This window comes from Patella vulgata, chromosome 3 (genome assembly GCF_932274485.2).
Source record: "Patella vulgata chromosome 3, xgPatVulg1.2, whole genome shotgun sequence".
Classification (NCBI taxonomy): Eukaryota; Metazoa; Mollusca; class Gastropoda; family Patellidae; genus Patella; species Patella vulgata.
The window spans coordinates 21,121,358-21,149,181 of NC_065881.2; the positions used below are offsets into that span (position 1 = coordinate 21,121,358).

Consider the following 27,824-nt stretch of genomic DNA (forward strand, 5'->3'; position numbering starts at 1 on the left):
CTTTCTGAGGGAAATTCTGCAGTAATGGATAGGAAGGGATTTGGTCTACAGTATAAACATGTAGAGCTTTAGAATTAGAATTCTAGGCCTATAGATTGTTTATTTTGGAAGTGAAATTAGGCATGGTTAACTCATGACTTTTTTAAATAGTACGCGAGGACCAAAATACATGCAACAAAACACATAGGCCATTAGAAATGGTTCCACCACTACTGATGTCTTTCGCCTTACTCCAGCCACAGTAGTGGCTCGTCCTACGGAGTTCCTTTGCGCAAGTTTTTTAGTCAAATGACTACAAAAAGTTTATTAGCCTATAGCCCCCTTAATTTAGCGTTAAACACAGTTTAACGATACATTTAATTGTAGCTAATAGGCCATAACAAACCTAAATTGAAAGTCAATGCGGATCCGGGAGTCAAGCATAATCATCCATAGCTTACAGTCCAGGCAGAGCCTGTAGTATGGTAATGATACCGGCTTCACTCAAAATGAAAGACAACCTCACAAAAAACAGAGAAAAATATTTAGCTATGACAATGGTCATCTGACATTTCTTGAGGGTGATATGGAATCAAGTTAAATCTTAAACAGAGATTATGGGAGTGAGAGAGAGAAATTATGGAAATGACAGAGAGAAATTATGGAAAAGAGAGAGATTATGATATGGGAGAGAGAGAGAGATAAAAGACTAACATGTAATTGTATGTTTTTATTTTCTTCTTCTTAATTCAATATTTGGAAGTGAAGGAAAAAGAAGAGCTAAGACTGGCAACCCTATAAAAACCTTGAATCAAACCCACACTTACAAAGGGATATATGTACATATTTTACAGATGATGGTATTTTGTCAAAATCAGAATATTCTACATGTCCTGCGATGTCATTATTTGCAAGGCTTAAAAATGATAGAGATTCTGGCATAAAAACAGATCTTGGTGATATTTTGAGTGTAACTATAAATCTTGGTGGATCGGCTGGTGTTAGTCCAGGTAAGTTTAACTTTTTACCTCTTTAGATAAACTCAGTGTTGAGGTATAACAGATGTGTATTCCATCGTTGAATGAGTTAAATCAACTCGTACTCATACAAATGTTTGCATTGATTTGAAGAAAATAGTATGAATTTTATTAAATATTCATGATTTTTTTTAGATTAGAGTTACCCTTGTGCGAACATGTTGCATGAAAAACATTGTTGGCAACAAGGGGTAATCAAAGACCCCAGATATAACTGAAAATAGGTTTTTGGATGCATAATTTTATTCAAATACGATCAAACTACAGCTTCAAATAAAGACTGAATAATAATCAGAGTAAAAAGTGCCACCGGGTAATATTGGACTGTGAGTCGATTTGTAGCATATCTGACCCACTGTATATGTTTGACCCTAATTAAGCATTATGATTATAATTAGGGGTGACTATTGGTAATTTTCACTATTGCGATAGTATTGCTTTTAGGGTAAACAGCTGTTGCTATACTTTTACTATTGGGGATTAAATATTGCGATACTATTGGACTATTGCGATAGTTTTATTTCTTTATTAGTTAAGGTTTAAAACAAACTGTCAGGTATACATTAATTATTATAACATTTAATCAAACTAAAATCAATGAAACACTAGAGTGAAACTGCCCAACCCAAAGATCTTGGTTCCTTTTGATATTCGCGCAAATCGGGTCATAACTTCCCGAATTATGACCCGTACGAAAAATCATGTTTTTAGCTTGTGGTCCCTCTAGTGGTCACAATTATTATCCGATTTAAAATAAAAACCCTACGAATATATCACCGCTACGCCGTGAAATGAAATGAAATGAAATGGGGTTTAACGTCCTACTGTTCTGCTCCTATACTGGGCTAATGAAGACGGGCATACAGTGTGCTATGAGGGAAATTTTGCCCGGGCAGCGGCACTATCGCCTACACTTATATCGAATTCCAACTGCCAGGGGATCTTTTACGTGCATTCCAATATATACACGGGACCTCGGTTTTTGTCTCATCTGAAGGACTAGACAGCTGTCCTTGTCAGGCCCTCCGTCCTGCATCACTGACAAGGGGGAACCATGCCAGAAAATTTGGATGAACTTTCTCGGCCAATGCAGGGATCGAACACCCGACCTCCAGGTCAGTTGAGGTTGAGTTTGAATTTCGTGAAAATTGGACCAAAACTGCCGGACAAAGTGGCCGCCCCTCGCACGCAAATAGTGTAAACATCTGGTATATCAAGGTTGTTGACCCTCTGGAGGTCACAATTTTGATCCGATTTTGATGAAACTTGATATGCATGGTTATAACCAAAAGATCTTGGATCCTTTCGATATTCGTGCATATCGGATTGGTACTCCCTGAATTATGGCCCCTGATTGTACGAAAAATCATGTTTTTAGTGGTCCCTCTAGAGGAAACTGCCCGACAAAATGGCCGCTCATAGGAAAGTTGTGGATCCTCTAGAGGTCTCAATTTTTATCCGATTTTGATGAAACTTAAAACATATCTTTATATCCAAAAGATCTCAGTCCCTTTTGATAGTTGTGCATTTCAGACCATAACTTTCTGGAATAGGTTCCCTGATTGTACAAATAATTGCTTCTGTTTTTATCTTGTTCTCTATCCATCTCTTGCAAAGTGTAGGTGTATCTTGCCTGGCAGCTGCTGGTTCATATTATTCTGAGGGGTCCACTTGACAAGGAATGACCCAAATCAAAATGAATTGATATATTTAATTGATCTGAATAAAGAGATCTTTAATTTGTTATCTTGGGTATAATAAGGCTTTTGTGTGGAACCTTTCACCACAAAAGTTGCTCTAAAAGGCAGAAATTCAACTTTAATTTAATCTTGTTACCATTTATAGGCTGTTATGTTTTTTACCATACGAATTCCACATGATATTCCTTTCAAAAATCTTTTCTCAATATCCCTGATCTTTTAGTTTTCAGCGATGATGATTTTAAGGCTCTGATTGCCAATGATATTCTGACGAATAATGATTTGAAAAATTATTTTGGTGTGACTATGGATGTTGCAAATGTGATCATTGCCCAATTTGATAGTAATGGTAAGTGTTTCAATCAATTTTTTGTGAAGCTGATCGTACCTCAACTCTGACCCTTGTTCACAGTTTAGCCCCTCACATTTCAGATTATAATTTTTCATTGAAAAAGTGTTCATAAAAGACACAATGCGATGGACATGTCCATACACATTGTTCAACATTGTTGACATTTTGACCCATATGTCTCACTAAAGCCTGGCGCACACTACGCGATGACATAGGCGATTTCGGTCGTCGACAATGAAAAATCAAAAACTCGCCTAGTGTGCACACTCGATCGCAAGCGATATTTCGTCGCCAGCGATGCCAATGGTCGCCGATATCAGACTTGTTTGATATGATCGCCCAAGTCGTCGCTTCATCGGCAACAAATCGTGTAATGTGCTCACCTCGGCGACAAGTTATAGACCGGGCGCCTGCTTCAGTTAATCATACTAAGAGAGGGAAATTGTCTGATAGGGCATAATTGTTTGTCAATGCCTACTAGTCAAACATCTGGATTTCTGCCGGGAATTAACCTGTCGGGAATTAACCTGCCCATTTAGGTGGTGTGGGGGCCTAAAGGGAGCCCATTTTCACTTTTAATCATACTATGGTAGGGATGGACAATTTTGATAATATTTAATATATAGGTAATACTGAGTCGAAAAACACCATTGACAGCAACTTTTTGTTGACAGTGACCTTGGACAGCAAAGGTCAAGTGCTGTCCAAAATTCATTTATTCATACTAAGTGAGTGATGGCTAAAACTTTTTGAACATGATTCATTAGACGGTTCCAAACATTCCTACATCATTGCCAGCAATTTCACACTGACCGGAAGTGGCGACAGTGACAGTTATACCACAACATGGCATCAGGTATGAGGCATCAGATATAATCATACATTGAGAGGGATGGCTGATTTTTTTACACAATGTTAAAATATGTATATACACTACAAAAATACAAATGACAGCAATTTTACACTGACCGGAAGTGTCGCCAGTGATGATTATGTAATAGGCCCCATCCTCAGATATAATCATACATTGAGAGGGATGGCTGATTTTTTTACACAATGTTTAAGTATGTATACACTACAAAAATACAAATGACAGCAATTTTACACTGACCGGAAGTGTCGGCAGTCTTGATTATGTAATAGGCCCCACCCTCATATATATAATCATACATTGAGAGGGATGGCTGATTTTTTTACACAATGTTAAAATATGTATATACACTACAAAAATACAAATGACAGCAATTTTACACTGGCCGGAAGTGTCGCCAGTGATGATTACGTAATAGGCTCCATCCTCATGAAATTGGGTGCCTGATAAGGCTATAAATTCACAAAATGTTAAAGTATCTCCTACTGCAAAATTATGATGGCAGGGCATAAATGGCAGGGTAGCCATATTATCTAAACCAATATTAATTGAAGTATTCAACGCGTTGACGACTAAAATGAATTTACAGGTGTCACAAGACGAAGCATGTGACAGGGTGTTTTTTTCCGTGATCGCCAAAGTCGTCGTGTAGTGTGCTCAATCCACTTATATTGAGGCGATATTTGTCGCCAGTCTCGTCGCTTAAGTTGACGCATAGTGTGCGCCAGGCTTTAGTAGAAGTGTTTTACATAATATTTTTTTAGATTTACAACACATACAAATTCAGATGTGCCATACAACTCTTGTACCCACATCCACCTTTTATAAAAATTATGTACAATTTCAGAACAAAATTCTGTCTTCCCTGGTTTTATTTATTAAACATATTTTTAACTGAAAACTGATTAATGTGAAAGAAGAAAACAATTACTAAAAAGAATGTATACTTAATTACAAAAATGCTAAAAATAATGAGTGGGTTTACTGCCTTACTTTATTATTATCACAGTGATGCAATGTGCCCTTTCTAATCATTCAATTTGCCACATTTGCTCCTGTGGTTAGCCATCTGTTCCCAGTGAGATGGACAATCCCATCATTTAACAGTCAATTTTAATCTATGGGAGATAGACAATCCAGTCACCTCACAGGAAGTTTTAATCTATGGCATAGGCCGGTCTTCATTAGCGCAGTTGGAACAGAACAGTAGAATGTTAAACCCCATTTCATTTCATTTATGCTATTTCATTTCTTAGAAGGGGAAGAAAAGCGAAGAGCTTAGCCTAGTGATCCTACTTAAAAGCTTGGGATTGTAACCCAGATTTAGATCACACAATAGCCCTGTAGAATGTTTTAATCAATGTACATATTTTATAGTTGACGGTGTTTTGGATAGATCAGAATTTACTACAGCTCGATGTATGACAGCCTTCAACAGACTTAAAAATGATAGAGATAACGGGATAGAAATAGATCTTGAACGTTTATTTGATCTGAATATTAACCATGGTAAGTTTAACTTAAAATGATGAGTTCTGGTTGAATTCGGTCAAACATAAAATTTATTTGTAGATTTGTTTTTTTTGAGAGGAAAAATGTTATTTTACTGTAAATTTCCAAATTTTGAGTTTTTTATTTCAGCAAGGATAGATAAAGTGAACAACAGCATAATTTCACTAATTGTTATCTAACTAAGTATGAAGACGAATTCACAGAAAATCTACCGATTTCAGCTTTACTGTTCCCCCACCAAATTGATGTAGAAATCAAGACTTTCCCGGAGGACCGAATTGCATCAAATGTATTTGATCTCATTTGCTGGGATCTATAAGTTTGTCAGAATTTGGAACTGTTCAAGTTTTCTCATAGAAAATTGTAATTTACGAACTCTATACTAATAATATACAGCAGTAGCAGGATAGCATCATTTCAGCTATTCCATCAAAATATGAAATTCCATCATTTGTTTCATTTACAAAGGAAAATTTATTTGTTTCTAAAATATTCCCCACCCCTGTCAGTTATTTCTTTAAAATAACATGAACTTCTTGCATTTCTTTCATTGCAAACAATTAATTGTTTCTAGAAGTTTCCAGAAATTAATGATAATATTCAAACAGCTTCAGCACATCCTATGATAGATAACATTACTGGAATTAGTGCTACAGTACACAAATGTTACAGTTAAATTAGCACCACAATTTAATAATGCTACACCATTCATGACTACATATAACTTATTATCGTGACAGGAGTGCTATTTTCTGCTCAGAAACTTGATAATAATTGTGTACTTTACTGTTAAACAGTGTGGACGGGCATCAATGAAATATTTAGCATATATGTACAGCCACAGTTATATCCTAAACCCCCATGAACTCAAGCCAACAAAATGAATTGATATATTTTATTGATCTGAATAAAGAGATCTTTAATTTGTTATCTTGGGTATAAGGCTTTTGTGTGGAACCTTTCACCACAAGAGTTGCTCTAGAAGGCACAAATTCGACTTTAATTTAATCTTGTTACCATTTATAGGCTGTTGTGTTTTTTACCATATGAATTCCATATGATATTCCTTTTTAAAATCTTTTCTCAGATCCATGATGTTTTAGTTTTCAGTGATGAGGATTTTAAAAATCGGATTGCTAATGTTAAGCTGACGGATAGTGATTTGAGAATATATTTTGGAGTGACTCCGGATGTTGCAACTGCGATTATTGCCAAATTGGATAGTAATGGTAAGTGTTTCAATAAAAGTACCATGTTTAATATCTTCTTAAAGTTACAATTTCATATTTTCTAAGAAATTCAAAACATAATTATTTCTATGTCTTTTGCTCAATAGGTTGTCAACTCACTATTTATACTATCATAGGTGTCATTCTCACACTTAAAACTCATTTACACCGGAAATAATAATAACACAATTACCTCCCTTGTTTTCTATTCTCCACCATGGAGTAGCTAACTTCAAACGTTTGAATTTGAAGATGAAAATGATATTTTTGCCAATTTCTCAACTGGCAATAGTGAATTATAGGATTAATAGGATTATTCTTTAACCAGGTAGGACTGTTTATAGATACCATCTATTTTAGGGCTTTATTTTAATACATTTTAAAAATATAACTTAAAAATATGAAATTGTAACTTTAACATTCACCCAAGTGGGGTTCAATTGTCATTTAGCTAACTGTAACATTCCCCCAAATGACCTTTGTTGAATGTTCAGACTTTTTTGATGAAAATGTCTCCATATATAGACACAATGAGATGGACATGTCCATACACATTGTTGACATTTTGACCCGTATGACTCGCTCAGTAGAAGCTGAACTCTTAGAATTTTTCAAAAATAAGTATTTTGCATAATATTTTTTCATATTTACAACACACACAAGTTCAGATATGCTATACATCTCTTGTAAAGCGGTACACATGTAACCCTGTACACCTTTTGTAAAAATATGTGTGATATCAGAACAAAAGTCAGTCTTTCCTAGTTTTATATATTAAACATATTTTTAACTGAAAACTGATTAATGTGAAAGAAGAAAACAATTGCTAAAAAGAATGTGCACTTAAACCTGCATTATGCAAGTGGTAAATCTGTCTATTGTAAGACAAGACCATAATCAATTCTCGTCATCTTACGTGTCTGATTTTCATTGGATTTGAATCTTATTTGCTGTTCAACGTTTGTTGATGATTAAACGCAAATTTGGATAATCAAGACTTTTAAAATAAGGTTTTCTCAGCTTAGAGTGAAGCAATTTGACTGAAATTTTCAGCATATTCCATTTACATCATCTAGTCTTTTACTATTATAGTGAGAACTGCCAGCTCTTATCTAAATCATGGATAATGTATCTTTGATTATAAAATTGTTAAAAATAATGAGTGAGTTTACTTTATTATTATCACAGGGATGCATGGAATGTGCCACTTCTTGTTCTAATCATCCAATCGGCCACATTTGGTGCATGTGCTTGAGATTGGCCATCCCTGCAAGTCAGATAATCCAATCACTTGACAGGAAGTTTTGATCTAGGGCGTATGCCCGTCTTCATTAGCGCAGTAGGAGCAGAACAGTAGAACGTTAAACCCAATTTCATTTCATTTATGTTATTTCAATATTTAGAAGGGGAAGAAAAGCGAAGTGCTTAGCCTAGTGACCCTACTTAAAAGCTTGGGATGATAACACAAGATGTACATACAAGGTTTAGACCACACAAGAAAACCCTGCAGGAAGTTTTAATCTATATGATATATGTACATATTTTATAGGTGATGGTTTTTTGGTTAGATCAGAATATACTACAGCTCGATGTATGGCAGCCCTTGCTAGACTTAAATGTGATAGAGATAACGGCATAAAAATAGATCTTGATCGTTCAAAATTATTACTTGATCTGAATATTAAGAGTGGTAAGTTGAACTTAAAATGATGAGACCTCGTTGATTTCGGTCAATCATAAAATTCAGAGGATTTTTTATGTAGATTTGTTGACAAAACATCTTCATTTTATAAATTGTTACAACTATAGATAAAGCTGGTGGTAAAGTTTGGGAGTGTTTTGAAAAGCTTTGGGTTTTTGGGGGGGGGGGGGGCGATATTTATTTTCCTGAAATATTAAAAATACACTAGTTAAGAGCTAAATATGTCTGTCTATAGGCTTTAAATGTTATCGAAATTATTAATTTGACCTTTATTGTCTATAGGCTTTAAATGTTATCGAAATTATTAATTTGACCTTTATTGTCAAATTAAAATGGGTTCGTTCGTTCGTTCGTTCGTTCGTCCGTCCGTCACACTTTTTGGGACACAATAACTCTCTTTCTAATTGAGCTAGAATGTTCAAACTTGGTGTTTATTTGCTCAATGCCTTGATGGAGTTCGAAGATGAGCATTTTCTACTTAGGGTAAGCAGAGATAAGCAATTTGATTGGTTGATGCTTTGGGACAAGATAACTTTAGTTCTAATTAAGTGAGAGTGATGAAACTTGGTGTATAGTTTCATTACAACATTACCTTGACTAAGTTCGATAATGAGCATTTTCTGCTCAGGGTAAGCAGAGCGATAAGCAATTTGATTGGCCGAAATTTTGGAACACAATAACTCTCCTTCTAATTGAGCTAGAATGTTCAAACTTGGTGCAGGTGTCTATTAGGCGTATGCCTTGATGGAGTAAGCAGAGATAAGCAATTTGATTGGTTGATGCTTTGGGACACGATAACTTAAGTTCTAATTAAGTGAGAGTGATGAAATTTGGTGTATAGTTCTATTACATCAATACCTTGACTAAGTTCGATAATGAGCATTTTCTGCTCAGGGTAAACAGCGATAAGCAATTTGATTGGTCGAGACTTTGGAACACAATAACTCCATTCTAATTGAGCTAGAATGCTCTCACTTGGCGTAGGTGTTTATTAGGTGAATGCCTTGATGGAGTTCAGAGTTAGAAGATGAGAATTGTCTGCTTAGGGTAAGCAGAGATAAGCAATTTGATTGGTTGATGCTTTGGGACACGATAACTTTAGTTCTAATTAAGTGAGAGTGAGGACACTTGGTGTATAGTTTTATCACATCAATACCTTGACTAAGTTCAATAATAAGCATTTTCTGCTAATGGTAAGCAGAGCGATAAGCAATTTGATTGGTCGAGACTTTGGAACACAATTACTCTCCTTCTAGTTGAGGTGGAATGTTCAAACTTGGTGTAGCCGTTCATTAGGTGAATGCCTTGATGGAGTTCGATGATAAACATTGTCTGCTTATGGTAAGCACAGGTAAGCAGTCTGATTTGTTAATGCTTTGGGGCCAATAACTTTAGTTTTAATTAAGTGAGAGTGATGAAACTCCCGAGTATAGATTCATTAGTTTGATGATGAGAATTTTCTGCTTAGGCTAAGGATTGATAAGCAATTTGATTAGTCAAGACTTTGGAACATAACAACTCTGCTTTTAATTGAGTTAGAATGTTTAAACTTGATGTTGATATTCATTAGGTGAATGTCTTGAATGAGTTCAGTGATTAGCATTTCGAGCTAAAGTATAGTGCTAAGCAATTTTATTGGTCGATGCTTTGGGACCAGATAACTTTGATTCTATCTGATTGAGAGTGATGAAACTTGGTGTATAGTTGATAATCGGTTTGATTGCTTGATACATAACAAACCCAACATCAACTCTGTAGACCCTCAGATGGTTTGGATACAGCTTGGATTTAAAGTCATCCATTTAATAATTAAATCATTGAATGGCTGACCAAGCTAACATTTACTATTAGTCACTGACTTCACACCTGGAGACTGCCGATGAATGGACTGATAATCGAGGGTACCGTAGGCATTGAGAATGTTACTTGATAATCGAGAATATGTGGGCGGAGTTATCGTTTCAAACGTTGAGAGAATCAGTAATGCTGCAAACGAGTTTTCCTTCTATTTCAGTCTGTGAATGCAACAACTTCAGTGTGGTCCAATATAGCCTACCTTTAGTGGCTGACCTGATCCCCAAACAACCAATCAATCGTCTCGGGGTATGGGGGCTTTGTCCTCCCAGAGAAAATTTTGAAAATTTAACCACCGAAAATGCGTTTTTCTGCTTCTCTAGCCCGTGAGTTAAGCAACTCGAAAGTTCTCTAATGGTTTTGTAACAGAAATCCCACTCTATGCCGACCTGAACTCCAACCATCCAATCACACTGTTGCAGCAGCATTCACAAAATATAATCGATGCCTGAAAAATGTCGCACAAATTAGAGTGGCTCCAGACAAAATGTTTTAATCTATAGTCAATTCAGTATAAATTGGTGGTATTCAATTAAAAGAAAAGTAAATATTAGTGTTTTTATACGCCCACATTTTCATGTGGAGGTATATTGTCGTCGCCCCTGTCCGTCCGGACGTCCGTCCACAATTGTTTGTGGACACTCTAAGGTCACAATTTTTATCTGATTTCAACGAAACTTGAAATATAGGTTTATCTCCCTAAGATCTCGGTTCCTTTCAATATTGGCATGTATCGGACTGTAACTTCATGGATTATGGCCCCAATAGAGGTCACAATTTTTATCCGATTTTGTTAAAACTTGAAATGTAAGTTTGTAACCCAAAGATCTTAGTTCCTGTCGATATTCGAGCATATTGGACCGTAACTTCCTGAATTATGGCCCCTGATTGTACGAGAAATCGCGTTTTTAGCTTGTGCACCCTATAGAGGTCTAAATTTTTTCCGATTTAAATAAACGTATTATTATATCACCGTTACACCTTAAGGATGGCTGAGTTCGAATTTCGTGAAAATCAGCTCAAAATTGACAGACAAAATGGCCGCCGTTCGTTCTCAAATAGAATAAAAATACGGTATATCAAGGTTATGGACCCTATAGAGGTCACAATTTTTGTCCGATTTTGTTGAAACAAAGTTTATAACCCAAAGATCTTGGTTCCTTTCGATATTCGCGTGTATCGGATCATAACTTTCTGAATTATTAGCCTCCATGTAGAGGTCACAATTTTTATCCGATTTAAAAAAAACATGTTAATATATCACCATTACACACTAAGATCTTGGTTCCTTTTGATAATCGCGTATATCCGAACGTAACTTCCTGGATTATAGCTAATGATTATTTGAAAAATCGCATTTTTGGCTTGCAGATTCTTTAGAGGTCACAATTTTTTTTCCGATTTTAAAACCGTTTAAATATTTCATCATTCCACTATAATGAAGGTTGAATTCGAATTTCGGGAAAATCTGAATGAAACTGCCCGACAAAATGGCTGCTCTTTGTACACAAATTGTGTAAAAGTATGCAATACGAAGGTTGTGGTCACAATTTTTATCTGATTCTGATGAAACTTAATACATATCTTTATATCCCAAAGATCTCAGTCCCTTTTGATATTTGCGCATTTCAGACCATAACGATTGTACAAAAAATCCTGTTTGTTTTTAGCTTGTTCTCTATCCATCTCTTGCAAAATGTGGGCGTATACTGCCTGGCAGCAGCTGGTTATTTTTACTTTACCCATCTGCCCGAAAAGTACGATTGCCCAAACGTTAGGGGGGCCGTTGCACCCCTGCCCACCCTGGCTCGTAGGCCTATACCCAAGCCAACAAAATAGACTATGTGAGAGAAAGTCATTGAAAATCAAACATATGCTTATAAATCAAAATGAATTGATATATTTAATTGACCTGAATAAATAGATAGTTTATTTGTTATCTTGGGTATAAGGCTTTTGTGTGGAACCTTTCACCACAAGAGTTGCTCTAGAAGGCAGAAATTTGACTTTAATTTAATCTCATTACCATTTATAGGCTGTTGTGTTTTTTACCATATGAATTCCACATGATATTCTTTTCAAAAATCTTTTCTCAGATCCATGATCTTTTAGTTTTCAGTGATGTTGATTTTAAAAATCGGATTGCTAATGGTAAGCTGAGGACTAGTGATTTGGAAGATTATTTTGGCGTGACTTCAGATGTTGCAACTGCGTTCATTGCTCAATTTGATAGGAATGGTAAGTGTTTCAATCAAAGTACCATGTTTAACTCTTAGAACCCGAAATGGCGCAAAACCGGCTTTGACGTTGTAGCGCATATACCCGAAATGTCGGTTTTGCGGATTGTGGACGTGTCTACTGACACGCTTCCTTAACAGTAACAAAATAGCCAATCAAAACGCCAATTACCGTTTGCCCCGGGTCTGTTGTAAATAGTAAGTTCCTTCCACTTGTTTACATTTCAATTTTGCCAAATCTTTCGTCGAATTGTTTGTTCTAAACGACTAAATGCAACGGATACACTAACTCTTATAACGAGCGATAATGGCGAAGATATTGATGGATCGAATTACGGCAATGGAAGCGATTTTAAAAGTGAATATGCCCTAGATTTGGACGAAAATAACAAAGAAAATGACAGCGATGATAATACTCGTATGTGTAATCAGTTTGTAAATAATGAAATGTTGATCTACAGTACATGGCCCGTGATAGAAATATTGGACTTAGGGCGTGGTCGCGATATTAGCAGAGTTCAAAAACTGTTGGCATGATTGGAACTCCAAGTTTATGGATTGGAGATAAAATTGAATAAAAGTTAAATTTTCTGCTTAAATACCATTGTTCCATCATTTCACACAATTATAAACATATATAATATAAAATGATGTCACTTTTGCAAAATCGTGCTGTAAAGTCAGGGTAGGGTATGTGTCACCCAAAATATTTTCAGGGTTGAAAGGGTTAATATTTGTCATGTAGCTGACAGACAAAATGGCCTCCCTTCGTTCTCAAATAGCGTAAAATATGGTATATCAAGGTTGTGGACCCTATAGAGGTCACAATTTTAATCTGATTTTGTTGAAACTTTAAATGTAAGTTTATAACACAAAGATCTTGATTTCTTTCAATATTTGCGCATATCAAATTGTAATTTCCTGAATTATGGCCCTTGATTGTAGGAAAAATCACGTTTTTAGCTTGTGGACCCTATAGAGGTCATAATTTTTATCCAATTTAAAAAAACGTTTTAGTGTATCACCACCGTTACACCCTAAAGACGGCTGAGTTCAAATTGACTGGCAAAATGGCCGCCCCTTGTTCTCCTATAGCGTAAAAATATGGTATATCAAAGTTGTGGACCCTATAGAGGTCACAATTTTTATCCGATTTTGTTGAAACTTGAAATGTAAGTTTATAACCCAAAGATCTTGGTTTCTTTCGATATTTGCGCATATCGAATTGTAATTTCCTGAATTATGGCCCTTGATGGTAGGAAAAATCACTTTCTTTTTAGCTTGTTCTCTATCCATCTCTCGAAAATGTGGGCGTATCCTGCCTGACAGCCGCTGGTTCAGATTTACAACACACACAAATTCAGATATGCCATATAACTCTTGTACCCACATCCACCTTTTGTAATAATATATACAATGTGAGAACAAAGTTCTTTTTTTCCTAGTTTTATTTATTAAACATATTTTTTATACGCCCACATTTTCATGTGGACGTATATTGTCGTCGCCCCTTGCTTTCTTTTGATATTTGCGCGCCCCTTGCTTCCTTTTGATATTTGCGCATATCGGATCGTAACTTCCTGAATTATGGCTCTTGATTGTGCAAAAATTTAGAGGTCACAATTTTTATCCAATTTAAAAATATCACCGTTACACACTAAGATCTTGGTTCCTTTAGATAATCATGCATATCCGAACGTCACTCCTGGATTATGACCCCTGATTGTTCGAAAAATCGCATTTTTAGCTTACTGATTTTGTTGAGGTCACAATTTTCTTTCCGATTTTAAAAAACATTTAAATATATCACCATTCCACCATAATGAAGGTTGAATTTGAATTTCGGGAAAATTGAAATGAAACGGCCCAACAAAATGGCTGCTCTTTGTATGCAAATTGTGTAAAAGTATGTAATACGAAGGTTGTGGACCCTCTAGAGGTCACAATTTTTATCCAATTTTGATGAAACTTAAAAGGTATGTTCATAACCCAAAGATCTTGGTTCCTTTCGATATTTGTGCATAACGGACCATATCACATTATTTTTTTCTCTCGTTCTCTGTCCATCTCTTGCAAAATGTGGGCGTATCTTGCATGGCAACCGCTTGTTAAATGAAAACTGATTAATGTGAAAGAAGAAAACAATTACTAAAAAGAATGAATTCTTAGTTACAAAAACGCTAAAAATAATGAGTTGGTTTACTGCCTTACTTTATTATTATCACAGTGATGCAATGTGCCCTTTCTAATCATTCAATTTGCCACATTTGCTCCTGAGGTTAGCCATTTGATCCCAGTGAGATGGACAATCCCATCATTTCACACTAAATTTTAATCTATGGGAGATAGACAATCCAGTCACCTCACAGGAAGTTTTAATCTATGGCATAGGCCGGTCTTCATTAGCTCAGTTGGAACAGAACAGTAGAATGTTAAACCCCATTTCATTTCATTTCATTTATGTTATTTCAATATTTAGAAGGGGAAGAAAAGCGAAGCGCTTTGCTTAGTGACCCTACTTAAAAGCTTGTTTTAATCTATATGATATATGTACATATTTTATAGGTGATGGTGGTTTGGTTAGACCAGAATTTACTACAGCTCGCTGTACAACAGCCTTTGGCAGACTTAAAAATGATAGAGATAACGGGAAAAAAATAGATCTTGAACGTTTACTTGAACTGAATATTAACAGTGGTAAGTTTAACTTAAAATGATTGAGTCCACATTGATTTCGGTCAAACATAAAATTCATAGGATTTTATATGTAGATTTGTTTTTGTTATACGCCCACATGTTCATAGGTTTATCTCCAAAAGATCTCAGATCCTTTTGATATAGGCATGTATCTTATCAAAACTTGTGGACACTCTAGAGGTCACAATTTTTATCAAATTTAGATGAAACTTGAAATGTATGTTTATAACCCAATGATCTGGGTTCCTTTTGATATTTGCCCATATTCGTCAACATCAAAATGTGAGCATATAAAAATGAATAAACCTTTTTTGGTCTGTAGATAAAGCCAGTGTTGAGGTATAACAGATGTGTTTTTTGTCAAAACGCCAGCACAATGAGAAAATAATTGAGTCTCTGAGGTGTTAACAGGCCCCTGTCACACTGCTGCAATGATCCGCTGACTCATGGGCTTTAAATTTTTGACCAAATCTCCGTGACATCAAAGTGTGTTCTCAATTCAACAATGCCAAATACCAAGATATTCACTGTAATCAGAGGGAATGTTCCATTGTCTAGAAGATGGAACAGGTTGAGGAAGGTTGTTTCCATCAGTGGAAGTGAGATCGTACTAAAACACACTGCAAACCTATTGCAAACAATGCCTTGGACATATTACACGTGTGACAGGGGAGATAACACAGTCATGGCCATTTTTTACATGAAATTGAAGAAGGACCAAAATATATTTTATCTCATTTGCTGGGATCTATTGTCAGAATATGAAACTGGCCCAATTTAATTACATATTTAATTACATATTAGGAACACTATGCCAATAATACACAGTAGAGATATGTAGGTCTAAGTATGTTCAGAACAGGGTTGTAGTTGTATCAATTGAGCTATTACGTTAAAACACTAAATTCTGTCATTTGTTTCATTTACAAAGCAAAATTTAGAAGATTTCCCACCCCTCTCAGTTATTTCTTTAAAATAACATGAACTACTTGCATTTCTTTCATTGCAAACAATTCATTGTTTCTAGAAGTTTCCAGAAATTAATGATAAAATTCAAACAGCTTCAGCACATCCTACGATAGATAACATTACAATTAGCGCTACTGTACAAAAACGTTACAGTTAGCGCTCTAACTAGTTACAAAATAGTTACAGTTAGACCACAATTTAATAATACTACATTATTCTTTTTCTATTTGCAAACTCCATTGTCAAAAAATTATATGAGTTTACAACTAGAAAATATGTCTTTTTAGCGTGACAGGAGTGCTACAGTACAAAATGGTTACAGTTAGACGACAATTTGATAATGCTACAATATTCATTTTCTATTTGCAAACACAATTGTCAAAACATTATTTGAGTTTACAAGTTGAAAATATGACTTTTTATCGCGACAGGAGTGCTATTTTCTACTAAGAAACTTGATAATAATTGTGTACTTTACTGTTAAACAGTGCGGTCAGGCATCGATGAATTATTTATCAGATATGTACAGCCACAGTTATATCATTAACCCCCATGAACTCAAGCCAACAAAATAAACTATGTGAGAGAAAGTCATTGAAAATCAAACACCTGCTTATAAATCAAAATGAATTGATATATTTAATTGATCTGAATAAAGAGATCTTTAATTTGTTATCTTAGGTATAAGGTTTTTGTGTGGAACTTTTCACCACAAGATTCCTCTAGATGACAAAAATTGACTTTCAATCTTGTTACCATTTATATAGGCTGTTATGTTTTTTACCATATGAATTCCACATGATATTCCTTTCAAAATACTTTTCTCAGATCCATGATGTTTTAGTTTTCAGCGATGAGAATTTTAAGAAACGAATTACTGATGGTACTCTCACGAATAGTGATTTGAAAAAATATTTTGGCATGCCTTTGAATGTTGCAGTTGTGATCATTGCCCTATTAGATAGTAATGGTAAGTGTAATCATAGTACCATGTTTAATATTTGTCATGTAGCTGACCTTACCTCAACTCTGACCCTTGTTCACAATTCAGCCCCTCACATTTCAGATTATAATTTTTCATTGAAAATGTCTCCATTAACGGGCACAGTGAGATGGACATGTCCATACTCATTGTTTCACTCAGTTGAAGGAGCCCAACTCTTAGAATTTTTCAAAAATAAGAGTTTTGCATAATGTTTTTTTCAGATTTACAACACACACAAATTCAGATATGCTATACAACTCTTTTAACCACATCCACCTTGCGTAAAAATTATGTACGATGTCAGAACAAAATTCTGTCTTTCCTGAAAACCAATTAATGTGAAAGAAGAAAACAATTACTAAAAAGAATGTGTACCTAATTACAAAAACGCTGAAAATAATGAGTGGGTTTACTGCAGTGATGGGATTTCAAAATTTTTCTTGTCGGACATTTTACCGCAAATAAAGGGGCATAACTCTTATCGTTATTTAAGCAGACGAATTCGTACCACAATTAAAAGTCACATGTCAAAATATTCAAATCCCGTACGTAATAAAGATAGGTGAACCTCGCTATTTTTCATATTTAATTCCCGTACAGTATTCAATTCATACCACAATTAAAAACCACATGTCAACAAAATATTCAAATCCCGTACGTAATAAAAATTGGTGACGATCGCTATTTTTCACACTTAATTCCCGTACGGCATTCAAATTTATGTCAGTAAATGTCCTACAAAATTAAGCATTTTCGTAATATGTTGAATGAAAGCTTGCCGATCCTGCTTCGGCATCAAATTCACAACCATAATATTCCTTTAGAATTACGTGTCTTCGTTTATACGGCAGCAAATGAATGCAGAACTTCCGAAATAGTTAAATCACTTGTAAACAGGCATAGCTAACTTCAGCGAATAACACTCTTTCATAGTCACGACAGAGTGACAGGCATCATAGGCAACACAGCAGAATGATTATCATGCTTCTTAATTCCCGCCTTCAAATACGTTAGAATTTCTGCTCATATAGCTATTGGTAGCCCCTCCCCTTTTTGTTATTTTGCTAGGTGCGTACTAGTCTCGGTCACCCAGAAACTCCTAGTCTTCAACATATTCGTAGAATATTTTTCTGGATAATAGAGACTAATAGCCTACGTGACTCACATCACACGGCTTCATAGTAAGGACTGCCTAATAATATGTTAAGCAATATTTGTACCGCGCTCGAGATCAAGGCAAAGTGCCACTGTGGATGAGAATTTCTATATGGATTCTTAAAAGACGTAAAAGATATCGTAGACAAAATGACTGTCCATTGATTTAGGGTGTTATTTACTCTTACGATATGTGGATTAAAATTATAATCATTCTTATTGAATTGATATATAGTCCGACAAAAGGAAAGCAATGACTTCTGTTTAAGATTAGATTGATGAATTGTCCGACAAAGGATTAAGTCAGTCAATCAAGGCAGATTAAGTAGTTAAATCAAGGTACTATAGACGGTATAACACGATAAATACATTGATCACTTAATTACCTAATAAACCCAGAGTATTATCGACGATAATCGGGTTGAGTGGTAGTTATACACTCAGTAAACTATATTAATTTCGGAATTTTGAATATTATTCACCATGTCTTGATGTCCAATTGGGCATATTCCCGGTCGGACAATTTTGGGCGTTTGGAAAAAAGATTCGGACAAGTCCGGAATATATGGGCAAAATCCCATCACTGGTTTACTGCCTTACTTTATTATTATCACAGTGATGCAATGTGCCCTTTCTAATCATCCAATTTGCCACATTTGCTCATGAGGTTAGCCATCCGATCCCAGTGAGATGGACAATCCCATCATTGCACAGTCAATTTTAATCTATGGGAGATAGACAATCCAGTCACCCACAGGAAGTTTTAATCTATGGCATAGGCCGGTCTTCATTAGCGCTGTTGGAACAGAACAGTAGAATGTTAAACCCCATTTCATTTCATTTCATTTATGTTATTTCAATATTTAGAAGGAGAAGAAAAGCGAAGAGCTTAGCCTAGTGATCCTACTTAAAATCTTGGGATCGTAACCCAGATTTAGATCACACAATAGCCCTGTAGAATGTTTTAATCAATGTACATATTTTATAGTTGATGGTGTTTTGGTTAGATCAGAATTTACTACAGCTCGATGTATGACAGCCTTTGGCAGACTTAAAAATGCTCGAGATTCCGACATAAAGATAGATCTTGAAAGTTTACTTGATCTGAATATTAACCATGGTAAGTTTAACTTAAAATGATTGAGTCCACATCGATTTCAGTCAAATGTAGAATTATTTTCATGTGGACGTATATTTACAAGGCTACTTCCAGTTTGTATTTAACAAGATATCCATGGTGAACTTCATACATTCTCACATGTTCCTTCAACCCAACAAAGATTTAGGAAAAACTTGAGCCAATCAATGTGACAAGAGTTATCTACAGACGCTTTGGAGGATATATATATGACTCGAAATAGTTCTAAAATGTGATATTTTGACAATGAGAATATTACAAGAATATAATTTCAAAGATAAATGTCAAAGTTAAGAAAAAAAAAAAGTGATTTTATTGTAATTGTACAAATTTTCAGTTTTTATTTCCAACAGTAAAAATAAATTTTCCTGTTAGTTCTGTATCAGCAAGGATAGATAAAATGAACAGTATTATAATTTCATGAATTATTATCTAGGTATCAAGACAAATTCACAGAAAGTGTACTTATTTTACCCTCAGTTCCCCCCCCCCCCCACACACACACACCACACACCACACACCACACACATCAGATTGATGTAGAAATCAAGGCTTTCACAAGGACTAAAATATATTTTATCTCATTTGCTGGGATCTATAAATTTGTCAGAATTTGAAATTGCCCCAATTTTCTTATAGAATATTACATATTATGAACACTATGCCAATATATACAGGCCTAAGTATGTAGGCCTAAGTATGTACTCGTCGCAGTGTTTCGTTTGATTAGACCTATCAAACTCGGACACTGCTTTAATAACCACAAATTTCTTTTACCAAAAATGACTGGTCAACAGTCAGATCAACAACCAATACATTACAGTGTAACAAAATCATTTGGGTTTAAACAGAGCTCCACATATGTTTACATTACGTTACGTCATTTCTCACGAAATTTATTATGCTCCGCTAACCATTGCAGAAAAATTAACTGTGTTACAAACGAGGCTATTGAAAATGTGTATAATGTAAACAATGGGTAATGACCAGTATCAACAAACTCGTGGAGACAAACAACATATTCCTCGTTTTTAATACATTAAATCACTGTCCAAAGTTTTAGGGAAGACCCCAGATTAAACGAGATAGATTTGATTGAACGGGAAGAATAGGCACACTCCCTCAAAAGTTTGAGTATCAGAAGCCAATCCAGCAATGGCCAGAGAGGGATTTATCGGGGGCCATTGCTTCGGGAATATGGTTCAGAACTTGTATCAATTGAGCTATACTGTAAAACACTAAATTCCTTCCTTTGTTTCATTTACAAAACAAAATTTCTTTCTTTCTAGAAGATTCCCCACCCCTTTCAGTTATTTCTTTAAAATAACATGAACTTCTTGCATTTCTTTCATTGCAAACAATTAATTGTTTCTAGAAGTTTCCAGAAATTAATGATAACATTCAAACAGCTACAGGACATCCTACGATAGATAACATTACTTGAATTAGTGCTACAGTACAAAATAGTTACAGTTAGACCACAATTTGACAATGCTACACCATTCATGACTACATATGACTTTTTATGGTGACAGGAGTGCTATTTTCTACTCAGAAACTCGATAATAATTCTGTACTTTACTGTTAAACAGTGCGTCAGGCATCGATGAATTATTTAGCAGATATGTACAGCCACAGTTATATTCTAAACCACTGTGAACTCAAGCCAACAAAATGAATTGATATATTTTATTGATCTGAATAAAGAGATCTTTAATTTGTTATCTTAGGTATAAGGTTTTTGTGTGGAACTTTTCACCACAAGATTCCTCTGGATGACAAAAATTGACTTTAAATCTTGTTACCATTTATATAGGCTGTTGTGTTTTTTACCATATGAATTCCACATGATATTCCTTTCAAAATACTTTTCTCAGATCCATGATGTTTTAGTTTTTAGTGATGAGGATTTTAAAAATCGGATTGCTAATGGTAGGCTGACAGATAGTGATTTGGAAAATTATTTTGGCGTGACTTTTGATGTTGCTACTGCGATCATTGGCCAATTTGATAGGAATGGTAAGTGTTCACTGTTTAGTATTTTCTTAACATTCACCCATGTGGGATTCTTTTGTCATGTAACTGACCTTACCTCAACTCTGACCCATGTTCACTGTTCAGACCCTCACATTTCAAATTATAATTTTTTGTTGAAAATGTCTCCATAACAGACACAATGAGATGGACATGTCCATACACATTGTTGATATTTCGACTCACGCATCTTACTCAGTGGAAGGAGCTCATCTCTTAGAATTTTTCAAAAATAAGAGTTTTGCGTAATATTTTATTTAGATTTAAAACACACACAAATTGAGATGTGCCACACAACTCTTGTACCCACATCCACTTTTTGTACTGCCATACCTTATTATTATTGCAGGTATGCAATGCGCCACTTTTGATCATCCAATTTGCCACATTTAGCATATGCGCCAGATATTGGCCATCCCTGTGACATAGACAATCCAATCACCTCACTGGAAGTTTTAATCTATGACATATGCCAGTCTTCATTAAACCCCATTTCATTTTATTTGTGTTGGAAGGGGAAGAAACGAAGAGTTTAGTCTAGTGACTCTACTTAAAAGCTTGGGATGGTAACCCAGGGCGTAGATGACAGATTTAAACCACACTATATAGCCCTGCAGGAAGTTTTAATCTATATGATATATGTACATATTTTATAGGTGATGGTGAATTGGTTAGATCAGAATTTACTACAGGTCGTTGTATGGCAGCCTTTGCCAGACTTAAAAATGATAGAGATTCCAACATAAATATAGATCTTGAACGTATAAAATTTCTACTTGATCTGAATGGTGACCAAGGTAAATTGAACTTAAAATGACGAGACCTTGTTGATTTCGGTCAAACATAAAATTCAGAGGATTTATATACGCCCACATTTTCATGTGAATGTATATTGTCGTCGCCCCTGTCCGCCCGGACGTCCGTCCACAATTTGTTTGTGGACACTCTACAGGTCACAATTCTTATCCGATTTTGACGAAACTTGAAATATAGGTTTATAACCCAAAGATCTTGGTTCCTGTCAACATTCTCGCAAATTGGACTGTAACTTCCTGAATTATGGCCCCTGGTTGTACGACAAATCACATTTTTAGCTTGTGGTCTCTCTAGAGGTCACAATTATTATCCGATTTAAAAAACATTCGAATATATCACCGTAACACCGTAATGTTGGTTGAGTTTGAATTTCGTGAAAATCGGACCAAAACTGCCGAACAAAATAGCTGTCCCTCATACGCAAATAGTGTAAACATATGGTATATCATGGTTATGGATCCTCTAGAGGTTACAATTTTAATGTGATTTTGATGAAACTTGAAATACCTGTCTTTAACCCAAAGATCCTGGTTCCTTTCGATATCCGTGATTATCGGATCGTAACTTCCTGAATTATGGTCCTTGATTGTACGAAAAATCACATTTTAGCTTGTGGTCTATCTAGTGGTCACAATTTTTATCAGATTTAAAAAAAACGTGTGAATATATCCCCGTTACACCCTGATGATGGTTGAGTTCGAATTTCATGAAAATCAGACTAAAACTGAAGACAAAATGGCCGCCCCTCGCATTCAGATAGTGTAAATATATGGTATATCAAGGTTGTGGACCCTCTAGAGGTCACAATTTTGATCCGATTTTGATGAAACTTAAAATTTATAACCCAAAGATCTTGGTTCCTTTCGATAATCGTGCATATCCAAACGTAACTTCCTGGATTATGGCCCCTGATTGTACGAAAAATCACGTTTTTAGCGTGTGGTCCCTCTAGAGGTCACAATTATTAACCGATTTGAAAAACTGTTTAAATATATCACCGTTACACCATAATGTTGTTTGAGTTTGAATTTCATGAAAATGGGACCATATTTGCGCATATCGGATCCTAAGTTCCTGAATTATGGGAATTGTACAAAAAATGGCTTTTTGTTTAACCTGTTCTCTATCCATCTCTTGCAAAATGTGGGTGTATCTTGCCTGGAAGCCACTGGTTAAAATATTTTAAGCTTCTTTGTAATTTCTCTTGATTTTACCATATCAAAGTAATATATACGTAAAAAATAAGTCCATTTTTATACGCTCACATTTTCATGTGGACGTATATTGTCGTCGCACCTGTTCGTCCGGACGTCCACAATTGTTTGTGGACACTCTACAGGTCACAATTCTTATCCGATTTTGACGAAACTTAAAATATAGGTTTATCTACAAAAACTCTCGGCTGCTTTCAATATTGACATGTATCGGATCGACACTTCATGGATTATGGCCCCTGTTTGTACGAAAAATCATGTTTTTAGCTTGCGTATCCAGTAGAGGTCACAATTTTTATTTCTTTGTAATTTCTCTTGATTTTACCATATCAAAGTAATATATACGTAAAAAATAAGTCCATTTTTATACGCTCACATTTTCATGTGGACGTATATTGTCGTCGCACCTGTTCGTCCGGACGTCCACAATTGTTTGTGGACACTCTACAGGTCACAATTCTTATCCGATTTTGACGAAACTTAAAATATAGGTTTATCTACAAAAGCTCTCGGCTGCTTTCAATATTGGCATGTATCGGATCGACACTTCATGGATTATGGCCCCTGTTTGTACGAAAAATCATGTTTTTAGCTTGTGGACCCTATACATGTAGAGGTCACAATTTTTATCCGATTTTGTTGAAACTTGAAATGTAAGTTTAAAACCCAAAGATCTCGGTTCCTTTCGATATTCGCATATCGAATTGTAATTTTCTGACCCCTATTGTCCTTGCTAGTATTAATAGATCGAATATCAGCCGGGTGAACCATGAATATTTATCCGGTGGGGGCCATTAATTCCATTGGTAATAATGACAATAATTTGAAACTAATATATCTTAATACATTTTAATACTGTTATTTTCAGTTGGTCAATGTAGAAATGTAAGATGTTTGAATAATGGCAGCTGTGAACGTGGTATATGTAAATGTACGCCTGGTTACAGTGGAGATGACTGTAGAAGTAAGTGTTTAATATTTGCAATTAGGGTGATCATCTGGTCATTGCAAAAATTTGGTTCGATTGTTTGCACCAATCCTTCAATATTTATCCTAACATGGAGATATTATCGACACAAACACAATAAATGATTATCACAGACTATATTTTAAATCAAAAACTAGGTGAAATCAATCAAAAATACAGAGAGAACCCACTTTATTAGGCAGGCATCCTTGGTCCATAGCACCGACTTCCCCATTAGCACTAAATAAAAAAAAAATGAAACCAGGATTAATACAACAGCAATAGGGCTATACGGTACATATCGGAAATAATATATGATAAAAAAAATATAATTTCACAGAAATAATAAAAAGAAATAAATGTGTTACATAACAGGAAGAATACAAAGATGATGATGGAATAATTAGTTTATACTGCTACCTTTATGAAAACCTGAACGACTTAAGAGACGTTCCCACTTTTCTTTTTTTTTTGTCAGAAGCATTTCTTAAAACTGTATTCACCACTACTTTATAATCTACATATTGTTCATAATCATGTTCATCTTGTATCTTGTTACTACAGTGAATCTATGTGAAATAAATTCCTGTCCCGGTGATACACCTTGTGTACCAATAATTGTACCTAATGGATACGTTTGTAGTTGTGTTGAACGGTCGTCCATTAACCAATTAACGAGTTTACCAAGGTGTGATGGTGAGTACATTGAAGGACTTAAATTACACTTGCTGAGTGTTGGTAATGCCTTTTTCATTTGCCCACATTTTCAAATGGCCATATTAAGCCATTGCCCCTGTCCGAAAGATCTCACTTCCTTTTGATATTTGTGCATATCAGTACGTAACTTCCTGGATTATGGCCCCTGATTTTACGAATAATCGCATTTTTATACGCCCACATTTTCATGTGGACGTATATTGTCGTCGCCCCTGGACAGCCGTCCGGATGTCCGTCCACAATTATTTGTGAACAGTCTACAGGTCACAATTTTTATCCGATTTTGATGAAACTTGAAATATAGGTTTATCTCCAAAAGATCTCGCCTGCTTTCGATATTGGCATGTATCGGACTGTAACTTCATGGATTATGGCCCCTGATTGTACAAAAAAATAACGTTTTTAGCTTGTGAACATTGTAGAGGTCACAATTTTTATCCGATTTAGTTTAAACTTGAAATGTATGATTATAACCCAAAGATCTCGGTTCCTTTCGATATTCGCGCATATTGGAACGTAACTTCCTGAATTATGGCCCCTGATTGTACGCAAAAATCGTGTTTTTAGCTTGTGGACCCTACAGAGGTCATAATTTTTATCCGATTTAATAAACCGTATAATTATATCACCGTTAAACCCTAAGGACGATTGAGTTCGAACTTCGTGAAAATCGGCCAAAAACTGACAGACAAAAAGGCCGCCCTTCGTTCTCAAATAGCGTAGAAATATGGTTTATCAAGGTTGGGGTCACAATTTTTATCTGAATTTGTTGAAACTTGAAATGTAAGTTTATAACCCAAAGATCTCGGTTCCTTTTGATATTTGCGCATATAGGAACGTAACTTCCTGAATTATGGCCCCTGATTGTACGAAAAATCGCGATTTTAGCTTGTGGAGCCCATAGAGGTCATAATTTTTATCCGATTAAAAAAAACGTATTATTATATCACCGTTAGACCCTAAGGACCTGCTGAGTTCAAATTTCGTGAAAATCGGCCCGAAACTTACGACAAAATGGCCCCCCTTCGTTCTCAAATAGCGTAAAAATATGGTATATCAAGGTTGTGGACCCTATAGAGGTCACAATTTTTATCTGATTTTGTTGAAACTTGAAATGTAAGTTTATAACCCAAAGATCTCGGCTCCTTTCGATATTCGCGCATTCGGAACGTAACTTCCTGAATTATGGCCCCTGATTGTACGAAAAATCGCGATTTTAGCTTGTGGAGCCCATAGAGGTCATAATTTTTATCCGATTTAAAAAAAACGTATTATTATATCACCGTTAGACCCCAAGGACGACTGAGTTTAAATTTCGTGAAAATCGGCCCAAAATTGACAGACAAAATGGCCATCCTTCGTTCTCAAATAGCTATCAAATAGCGTAAAAATATGGTATGTCAAGGTTGTGGACCCTATAGAGGTCACAGTTTTTATCCGATTTTGTTGAAACTTGAAATGTAAGGTTGTAACCTAAAGATCTCAGTTCCTTTCAATATTCGCGCATATCGGACCGTAACTTCCTGAATTATGGCCCCTGATTGTACGAAAAATCACTTTCTTTTTAGCTTGTTCTCTATCCATCTCTCGAAAATGTGGGCGTATCCTGCCTGGCAGCCGCTGGTTAGCTTGTGGGCCCCTGTAGAGGTCACAATTTTGATCCGGTTTTAAAAACCGTTTAAATATATCACCGTTATACATATTGATGACTGAATTCAAATTTCGTAAAAATTGGATCGAAACTGTCCGACAAAATGGCTGCTCCTTGTACGCAAATAATGTAAAAGTATGTAATGCCAAGGTCGTGGACCCTCTAGAGGTCATAATTATTATCTGATTTTGATGAAACTTAAAATATGTTTATATACCGAAGATCTGAGTCCCTTCGATCTTTGCACATTTCAGACCATAACTTCCTGGATTATGGCCCCAGATTGTACAAAAAATCACATTTTTTTTTTAGTTTGTTCTCTATCCATATCTTGCAAAGTGTGGGCATATCTTGCCTGGCAACCGCTGGCTGTCCTATTTGGATGAAACCGTGATGGGTTTGATTTTGGTGTGCATGGTACCATCCGTTTCTGAGTTAGGCCCACTTTTCTGTCCGAAAGATCTCGGTTCCAATTGATATTTGTGCATATCAGACAGTAACTTTCTAGATTATGCCCCAGATTGTATGAATAATCGCATTTTTAGCTTGTAGAGCCTCTGGAGGTCACAATTTTTATCCGATTTTAAAAAACGTTTAATGTATTTCGATGAAACCTGAAATGTATCTTTATATCCCAAATATCTCAGTCCATTTCGGTATTTGGCATTTCAGACCATCACCTGCTGGCCCCTGATTGTACGAAAAATCGCTTTTTTTTTAGCTTGTTCTCTATCCATCTCTTGTGAAATGTGGGCGTATCTTGCCTGGCAACCGCTGGCTGTCCTATTTGGATGAAACCGTGATAGGTTTGATTTTGGTTTGCATGGTACCATCTGTTCCTGAGTTAGGCTCAATTTTCTGAAAACCTTGCATACGTGGTAGAGGCTATAGTTTTATCACATGATCTCTATACACAAGATTAAATATTTCCTAATACAAGTGTTCGATTTAAGTAGACACCACAGACTATAAAAACTACATACTTAAAATGCCTGCTTCCAACCAGAA

General features: G+C 35.5%; 2 protein-coding genes across 4 annotated transcripts in view; one reads left to right on the forward strand and one right to left on the reverse strand.

Moving 5' to 3' along the window:
* LOC126815727 (nibrin) overlaps nucleotides 1-27,824 on the reverse strand; it is a 417,793-nt gene that overhangs the window by 88,988 nt on the left and 300,981 nt on the right. The gene's annotated exons all lie outside the window — the stretch shown is intronic.
* LOC126816278 (fibropellin-1) overlaps nucleotides 1-27,824 on the forward strand; it is a 39,365-nt gene that overhangs the window by 5,987 nt on the left and 5,554 nt on the right. Inside the window, exons 2-14 of one of the 2 annotated variants that reach the window (XM_050542578.2) lie at nucleotides 834-989; nucleotides 2,940-3,065; nucleotides 5,317-5,448; nucleotides 6,555-6,680; nucleotides 8,230-8,370; nucleotides 12,349-12,474; nucleotides 15,039-15,170; nucleotides 16,984-17,109; nucleotides 19,268-19,399; nucleotides 21,311-21,436; nucleotides 22,108-22,248; nucleotides 24,350-24,445; nucleotides 25,013-25,144. In XM_050542578.2, coding sequence (XP_050398535.1) covers nucleotides 834-989; nucleotides 2,940-3,065; nucleotides 5,317-5,448; nucleotides 6,555-6,680; nucleotides 8,230-8,370; nucleotides 12,349-12,474; nucleotides 15,039-15,170; nucleotides 16,984-17,109; nucleotides 19,268-19,399; nucleotides 21,311-21,436; nucleotides 22,108-22,248; nucleotides 24,350-24,445; nucleotides 25,013-25,144 — 1,692 coding nt within the window. Of the gene's footprint in view, nucleotides 1-833; nucleotides 990-2,939; nucleotides 3,066-5,316; nucleotides 5,449-6,554; nucleotides 6,681-8,229; nucleotides 8,371-12,348; nucleotides 12,475-15,038; nucleotides 15,171-16,983; nucleotides 17,110-19,267; nucleotides 19,400-20,377; nucleotides 20,397-21,310; nucleotides 21,437-22,107; nucleotides 22,249-24,349; nucleotides 24,446-25,012; nucleotides 25,145-27,824 lie in introns of those variants that run through there. The other variant, XM_050542580.2, reaches the window with a different exon arrangement.